The sequence below is a fragment of the Penaeus monodon genome, chromosome 9 (genome assembly GCF_015228065.2).
Source record: "Penaeus monodon isolate SGIC_2016 chromosome 9, NSTDA_Pmon_1, whole genome shotgun sequence".
NCBI lineage: Eukaryota > Metazoa > Arthropoda > Malacostraca > Decapoda > Penaeidae > Penaeus > Penaeus monodon.
The window spans coordinates 3,303,849-3,312,671 of NC_051394.1; the positions used below are offsets into that span (position 1 = coordinate 3,303,849).

The 8,823-nt window shown below is 47.8% G+C and overlaps 1 protein-coding gene across 1 annotated transcript in view; it reads right to left on the minus strand.

Annotated features, from left to right (window-relative positions):
• Positions 1 to 2,229, minus strand: part of LOC119576577 (E3 ubiquitin-protein ligase BRE1A-like) — a gene marked incomplete at both ends in the record, with an annotated part of 3,434 nt that extends 1,205 nt beyond the window's left edge. Inside the window, 1 exon segment of the mRNA XM_037924246.1 lies at positions 2,167 to 2,229. Coding sequence (XP_037780174.1) covers positions 2,167 to 2,229 — 63 coding nt within the window.
• Positions 2,230 to 8,823: the final 6,594 nt, after the last annotated feature.

Below are 8,823 nucleotides of genomic sequence, written 5' to 3' on the forward strand. Positions count from 1 at the left end.
TTTTTTCTCTTTTTCATTCTCTCTCTCTCTCTCTCTCTCTCTCTCTCTCTCTCTCTCTCTCTCGCCTCCCCTCCCCCTCTCTCTATCTCTCTCCTCTCTCCCTCTCCTCTCTCTCGTTCCTCTCTCTCTCTCTCTCTACTCTCTCTCTCAATCCTTCTCTCTGTCCTGAATGGTCCAATTCCACGTCTTTAGTCCTCTTTCTTCATCTAAATTAGTAAACCGAAAGAAAAAGAAATCCACGTCGTTTTTGAAAATAATTACTGTTATTTTATTATCTGCAAAATGTTTATAATTTCTTATCTTCCCTCGTAATCTCTACAGCTGATTACCTTATTATTATTCTCATTATTATCTTTTCCGGCATTCCACTTCAAAGTGTGATATTAGACGCGATAGATACACCGGCATTAGCAAAGTGCCGTGAAGATTAGCAAAGGATCTATTGTGATATGTTTGACGTATGTGTGTGTGTGCTGGCAGAAGCAAGATGTGCGATGCGACAGTGAATTACTCATGATTGGCGCATGTTGAATTAATTCTTCGCGAGATGCGATGTCAATTAGGGGGGTATATTGAATCGAAATGCGTCGGTTAATTTCGCTTGATTGCGAAAGTTTATTTAGTCGTACTTGTAATTTTCTATCTGTCGTCTATTTATCATCTGATCGCTCTGTCTATCTATCTGTCTATCAGATCGTTCTATCTATCTATCTATCTATCTATCCTCCTCTATCTATGCCATCCAATCTATCCGCGTAAGAGCCTAAACTATCTAGTCTATCTATCTATAGGTCTATCTCTATATCTATCTATCTATCTCTCTATCTATCAATAACTAATCTCAATAATGTTTATGTATATATATTTATATAAATCATAATAATGAGTATATAGTTCATATCGATATATAGGTGATATATGTATAAGTATAGTGGTAGAATTATATATTTACACACACATGGGGACACACAGATATGCAACACACACAACACACACCGGCACACACACACCCACAGCACCCCGCCACACAGCACCAGCACACACACACCCCACACAGGCACACACACACACACACACGACACGGCCACACAGCGAGAAGGAGAAAGAAAAGTAGGAGCCATATTTGTCACAATTAATCACCGCACATTGCGTTTGTTGTGTGCGAGACGAAGGTGCTGTAATACTTATACATATCTATACGTGTAAGGTAAATATTCAGGAAGACAGAAAAACATGTACAATTGACATTATACAAAGAAAAGGAGCGACGAAAAGAAATATTCACACCACACGACACCTACACACACACGCTACACACCTCCGGCACACCCAGCACACACCCACACACCCAGCACAGCACACACCACCACACATATTAATATATAGTCTCATATATCAATATATATAATGAGTAGATATATTAGATATGCGGTAATAGTAGGTAGGGATAGGCACAGTATACATATACATATAGATATAAAAAGTGTGCACGCCCACCTTTCACCTCACCACCCCGTGCGTCCCGCCCAGAGAGCGTGGACAGCCATGACAGCAGTGATCTACACGCGTGCCATGTACGAGCGGCCTCCATTCAGTGACCGCCGCCCATGATAATGCAGCGCTGACACCTTGTCTCCTAGTCGACCGAGGTGGCTGTCTCGTGGCACGGCGCGTGGGGCTAACAAGCAACTCGATTCGTCTAGAGGTAGACGTGAGAGACAGGCCTCAACGGTAGGAGGATACAGATGAAGGGGTGTAAAAATGGGATAGATATGCGGAGAAGGGAAAAAGAGTGCCGATAGCGGGTCCTTACGACACGCGAAAGCGGCCATATGTTGTATAGACCTTGGTACCGCGTTAGACGCGTCGCGACGACGCCGCAATAGGATGCTTCCGGGGGTGCAGGTCTGAGCGGCGATGGCATTCTTGTATCAATTCGCTTAATTAACACTTCATGCTGCCTAAAGTCAGCAATCAATCACCAAGGGCCGCGTCGACAAGTGGAGGTCCAATTTTGATAGTGTTCACTGAAGTTCGTCTGCTCAGAAAGCTTTGGGGATCAGCGCTGGTTTCTCGACTCTCCTCCTCTCCCTCTTGCTCTTCTTCCTCCTCCTCCTCCTCTTCCTCCTTCTCTTCGGTCCTCCTCGTCCGATCTCTTTTGTTTGCTCTCTTCCTCCTCCTTTTCTTCTTCTCCTCTTGCCTCCTTGCTCGTTCTTCCTCCTCTTCCTCCTCGTTCTTCGCTCCTTTTCTTTTTCCTCCTCCTTCCTCCTTTCTTCTGTCCTCCTCTTCCCCTTTTCTGTCTGGTCCTTCTGCTGTTTCTTCCTCTCGTTCCTCTTTTTTCTTTTGCCTCCTATTCCTCTTTCTCTTCTTCCTCCTCTTCGCATTTCCTTCTTCCTTATCTTCTTCCTTCGTCTTCTTCCTTACTTCTTCCTTCTCTTCTCTCTTCTTTTCTCTTCTCTTCCTCCTTCTCGTTGCTCTACTTTTCTTCCTCTTCCTCCATACATCGCCCCCTCCTCTTCCTCTTCCTCCTCCTCCTTCTTTTTCTCCTTGTCGCTTTTCTCCTTCGTTTTATCCTTCTCCTCCTTCTCTTCTCTTCTTCCTCCTTCTCTCCCTCCTTCTCTTCTCTCCTTCTCTTCTCCTCCTTCTCTTCCCTACGTCTCGTTCCCTCCTTTTTCTCCTTTTCTTTTTCCTTCTTTATTTCCTCCTTTTTCTCCTTTCTTCCTTTTCTCTTCCTCCTCCTCCTCTCTTCCTCCTCTGTGCTTGCTTTGAGTCGTGTCGTACTTTTCCATTTTCTCATTTTCATGTTTCTTTATTTTCTTTAATTAGACGCAACTCTTTCTCTCGTGCTCTCGTCTAGTGTATCTGTCTGGTCTGTCTGTCTCTCTCTCTCTCTCTCTCCTCTCTCGTCGGCTCGGTCGATCTCTCTTCGTCTCGTCGTCTCGGTCCGTGTCGGGGGGTCGTGTCGGGGGTCTCTCGTCGTGGGTCGAGGAGGGGGTTCGTCTCGTCTTTCGCGTGCGCGTGCTCGGGGAAGGGTCGGGGGGGGGTCTTTGCCTCTTTCTCGTCTCTCTTCCTCGTTCAGGGGGGGGGGAATCTGTGCGTGCGGTGGCTCGGTCTTTCTCTCTCTCTTTCTGCTCTCGTCTTTCTCGCTTTCTCTCTCTCCTCTTTCTCTCTCTCTCTGGGGGGGGGGCCTGCGGGGTGCGTTGTCGTGCTCGTGTCTCTCGTAATCTCGGTGCGGGTCTTGTCCCTCTCTTGTCGTTTCGCTTCTCGGGGTCGCGCTGTTCGTCTGCGTCGGTCTCGTGGGGGCTCTGAGGTCTCCTCTCGTTCTGCTCTCGGGGTCGAGGGGTTCGCGGGGGGCGGGGGCTCTCAAATCTCGGAAAGAGGGGGGAGGTGCGCGGAGTCGGGCGATCTCGGTCAAGAGTACGTGGCTGCGGGTCGTGCAAGTCGTGCCCGGTCCTCTCTGGCTCGGGACAAAGTCTCGTGGTCGTCGGGGTCGTGCGAGGCGGTCGGAGGCGGGCGGTAGCCGCTCTCGGGACGAGAAAAACACCACAAACAGGCATGGGGAGGGGGGGGACGTGGCTGCGGTCTGTCGAGGGGGAGGGGTTCTGGGGCGGCTGGGCAAGGGTGCTCTCTCTCTCTCTCCTCTCTCCTCGGGTCGTTCATCTCTCTCATCTCTCTCATCGCAAAGCTGTCTCTCTGCTCTCTCTCCTGCTCTGCGTCGTCCTCTCTCTCTCTCGCATCTCTCTTCTGGAGCGGTCTCCGTCTCGGGGTCTCTCTCTCGTCTCTCTCTCTCTCTCTGCGGACCTCCAGGCCTCTCTCTCTTGTCTCTCTCTCGGTTTGTGTGTATCTGTCTGTCTGTCTCTCTCTCTCTCTACTCGTCTCTCGTCTCTTCTCGCTCTCCTCTCTCATCTCTCTCTCTCTCTCGTCTCCTCTCTCTTTCGCGCTGTCTTCGTCTCGATCGGTGCGGTCGGGGTTGCGGGTCTCGCGGCCCTCTCTCTCTTTTCTCGGTCTCTCTTTCTCTCGCCTCGTTTCTCCTCTCTCTTGCCTCTCTCCTCGTCGTCTTTACTCTCTGCGAATCTTTCGTCGTCTCTCTTGTCTCGCGTCTCTTGCCTCTCTTCTCTCTCTCTCTCTTCTGTTCTCGGAGAGGAGGGTGGAGATGCGAGTTCTTTCTCGTCTCTTCTCTGCCTCCGTCTCGTCTCTCTCTCTGCCTCTCTCGTCTCAAAGGGGGGGGGGAAGGGGAAAGAGAGATGAAGACTCAGGTCAACTCGTCTCTCAGTCGTCGATCTCCGTCTCGGAGTTCTCTCTTCTCTCTCTCTCCTCCTCTCTCTCGGTCGTCACTCCCTCTCTCTCGTCTTTCTCTCTCTCTTGTCTTTCTCTCTTTCTCTCTCGGTCTTGTCTCCAAAATCTCGTCTTTCTCGTCTCTCTTTCCTCTCTTCTCTCTTCTTTCTCGCTCGGCTTTCGGCTCTGCGTCTCTCTACTCTCTCTGTCTCGTCTCTCGTCTCTCTCGCTCATCTCGTCGTCTCGTCGTCTCTCCATCTCTCCGTCCTCTCTCGGTCTCTCGTCTCTCTCTCTCGTCGTCTCTTGAGAGTTAGATAGGTCAGGCTATGGATAGGCAGGCAGGTTATCGATAGATAGATATAAATAGGATGGGATATATATGCCAAATAGATAGTAGTGAAACAGTTACGGGTGGCATATAATATAGATAGGGTATATAGGTATATATAGTATAGTGTATATATGAGTATATCGTATATAATATGATATATCGTATAGGTAGTATCTATATAGAGTACTGATCTAGACTTCACCTAAATATAGTAACATATCTATATAGTATATATATTATATCAGGAGTATATATAGGGATTAGATATATATATGGGAAGTAGTAGGGATATATATGTTGTGGTGTTGGTGTGTGTGTGTTGTGTGTGTGTGTATGTGTTTGTGGTGTGTGTGTGTGTGTGTGTGTGGTGTGTGTGGTGTGCGTGTGTGTGTGGTTTGTGTCTTGTATTGTGTATGTCTCGCGCTGTGGTGATATTCAAAATCATCCGACCCCGCTTCTGCGGGTCCGTTCGAGGACACCCTCCGACCCATGATCCCGGCGCCTTGGCTCTTGGGTCTCTCGGCGTCGGCCAGGAAGAGGTCAGGAGAAACGGACTGGGGCGTACGGGCGATGCGGGGGAGGGAGGGTAAGGGGTGCGGGTGAAAGTGTGGCGGCTTGGGCGGTGGAAGGTGGAGTGGTGCGTGGTTTGGACTGGTGGAGGTTGCGTGTGGATGGGGAGTGGGGCGGTGGTCAGAGGGGAAGTGGGCAGGGGGTAGGGGAGTGGGGCGGGGGAGGGGAGTGGCGGTATGGGAGTAGTGAGTGGAAAGGGTTAAAGGGAGGGGAAAAGGAGGGTAGAAACTGGTGGGGGGGAGAGAGGGAGGAGTAAGCATGGGGGAGGGAGAGGGAGTAGAAACAATGAGTGGGGGAATGTGGAACCCGAGTGGGGAGGGGGGAAATGTGTGTTAGAGGGGATGAAACGGACAAATGGGGTGGAGGAGCGTAAATGGGAGGGGGTGTAGAGTGGGGGAGGTGGGTAAGAGTGTAGCAGGACATGGTAGGGGAAGGTGTCAATGTAGGTGGTGGGGGTGGGGGTAAGCGGTTGACGGTCTAGGGACAAGAGCCGGGGAAGATAACTACAACAGGGGGGGGGAAGTGAGAAAGGAGTGGCAGGATAGAAGAGAAGGGAAGACTGACGGAGAGAAAAGGTGGAGAGCAGGGATTGATAACCAGGAGGAGAAAGAGTAAGGCAGAGAAGATGAAGAAGGAGAGGTAGAAAATAAGGGAAGTGGGAGGGGAAGGAAAAGGGAGGGGGAAGGTTCAGCTACAGCCGTGGGGGAGGTCGGAAAGATGTCTACGCCATAGGTCAACCTCCAGACGAGGCGACCCCCGTTTTTTTTTGGGGGAAAAAACAAAGACGAATAAACAAACAACACCTTTATTTATTTTTCTACTACTTTCTCTCGTCGTGTTAATTAGTTATTCATTCTGTGTTATACTAATCTGTTTATATAATTCATATAATGAAGTGTTTATTTGATCAAAGATTTTTTTTCATTAGATATGTTGAATTTATTTCTCTGTTCGTAAGTCATATTTTATTTATATATGATTATATATTGTTATTGTTTTTTTTATTTATTTTATTTATTTACTGTTTTTTTGTATTCAAGAGCATTTCCTTTTTTGTTGTGTTTTTTCTGTTGTGCTCTGTCCATTACAAAAAAAAAAGGCTCATGCTTGGGTCATTGTTCATTTTGTTTCGTTGTTTTTGTTTTTTTTTCTTCGTCCTTTTTTGGCTTTTGTAAATATATTTATGCCATGGTCATGTTTATTTGTTTTGATTGCATTTGTTTATTTTTGTTCTTTCGCTCTTCTTTATGTTTTCTCACGTTTTTTCCCTTCTGTTATTCTGGCTGTTCCGATATTTTATTTTGGCAGTCTTCTTTTAATCTCTTTGGTCTTTTCATTTAAAAAAAATATAGTAGATTTAATCGGTGTTTTCAACATATGTTTTTATTTAGTTTAGGTTTCCATGTTCATAGATAGTATAGTATGATATATATATAGGGGGGGGTGGATAATAGGGGGATATAGTCTATGGATAGTATATATATATAATCTTATATATATATAGCTATATAATTATAGTATTGATATATATAATAAACAAGTATAGTCGTCCTTGTCTTTTCAACCTTTTTTTCAAAGATATGCATCCGGTATTCCACATTCTCGTCTCTCTCTCGTCTCTACGTCGGTCGTCTGTTCTCTCTCGTCTCTCGTCGTCATCGCGTCATTCTCGCTCATCGGTCTCTCGCTCGTCTCTCCGTCGTCTCTCGCTCTCTCTCTCTCTGCTCTCCTTCTCTCTTCCTCACTCTATCTCTCCTTCTCTCTTGCTCTCTCTTGCTCTTTGTCCTCTCTCTCTCTCTCTCTCTCTGCGAATCTCGGTCATCTTCAGTCTCTCGGTCTCTCCCCGTCTCGTCATCATGTCTCCGTGTCTCTATCTCGTCGCTTCTCTCGTCTGACCGTCTCGGTCTCTCGCTGCTCCTCTCTCATTTCCTCTCCGGATTCTTTCTCTCTCTCTCTCGTCTCTCTCTCGGTGCTCTCGCGTCTCTCTCTCTCGGCTCTGCTCTCCTAGGGGACTCGGTAGGTCTCATCTCCTCTCCTCTCTCTCTCTCTCTCCTCTCATCTCTCTCTTCTCCTCTCCTCTCATCGCTCTCGCTCTCGAATGTCTCTCTCTCTCATCGCCAGGTCGTCTCGCGAAGTCGGTCTTTGCTAACGGTCGTGCCGTCTCGGGGGTGCTCGGATCTCTCTCGTCATCTCTCTCTCGTCTCGGCATGAACTGGTCTCTCTCCTACGTCGTCATCGTCTCGGGTCGTCCTCTCTCTCTCTCTCTGCTCTCTCTATTATCTTCTTTGTCTTCGTCCCTATGCGCGCGGGGGAGAAGAAAAGACTGAGAGAGGCGAGTATAAAGCTTTCCTGATTTGCATGAATTCTGTGGTGTCGCGGCAGAGTGATGGTTAATGGAGGTGGGGAGAAGGGAGAGAGGGGAGGAGAGAGGGGAAGGAGGGAGAGGGGAGGGAGGGCGAGAGGGAATAGAGAGGGGAAGAAGGGTCGGGCGAGGGAGATGAGGAGTGGAGAGTGGAGCAGAAGAGGGGAAGGGGAGGAGAAGAGAGGGAGGCAGAGAGGGGAGAGGATGGAGAGAGAGGGGGGAGGAGAGATAGGGAGAGAAGGGAGGAGGGAGGAGAGAGAGGGGAAGGGAGAGATAGAGAGAGGAGAGATAGAGAAGAGGAGAGAGAGCAGAGAGAGAATAAGGGAGGGAGGGAGAGGGAAAAGGGAGAGAAGAGGAAGGAGGAAGAAGAAGAGAGGAAATAGGGAAGAGGGAGGGGGAGTAGGGAAGGAGGGAGATGAGAGGGGGAGAGAGAGAAGGGAGAGAGAGAAGGGAAGAAGAGAGGGAGAGGAGAGAGGGAAGTAGATGAGGGGGACGGGGGGGAGGGGGGAATCGGTGAAGAGAGAGAGGGAAGGGGAGAGGGAGCGAGGGGAGTAGAGAGAATAGAGGAGAGAGAGAGGACGAGAGAGAGAGAAAAGAAAAAGAAAGAAAGAAAAAAGAGAGACAGAGAGAGGAGGGGAGAGGGAAGAGGAGAGTGGAACGGGAGATAAAGAGAGGGAAAAAAAAGTGGATGTCACCTACATTGATTTTCATTGAAGAATTATACACATAGCAGACCCAAGAAACGGATGTATTAAAACCTTAACAACATAAGACAACACAATAAAATAAATCATGAAAAAGAAGAGCTAAATAGAAACGAAGGAAAAGAAACAGGACGAGAAAGAACATAGTGTGGGTTTTGTATCATAAACCGACTTCTGTTCCCTAAAAACGATAGATACAATATTCTCCGCGATTTGACTTTCATTGAAGGGTGTAAAATCCTCACGAATGTAAAATTTAAATATGTGCAAGAATTAAGTGTAAGGAATACAATCGAATCTGGAACCTCCGGTACTAGTACGTGCATTCTGATTACTTGTTGCAGGTAGGGCCAACTTGGTTTTGCGAGGTGACGGGTGTGGTCAGAGCGAAAAAATAATTTTAGGTTGGTTTTTGAATTAGATAGGCCATTTTTTGTTTTAGTTTTTTGTTTCGGTATTTGTCCTGGGATTCTGTCCTATTTCTGTCGAGTTTTGTTTTTCTGTTTTTTGTTTTTGTTTTCTATGTGTTGTGGAGGGGGTGGGATGGTGGTGGGTGGGTGTGGGTGGGGGGAGTGGGTAGT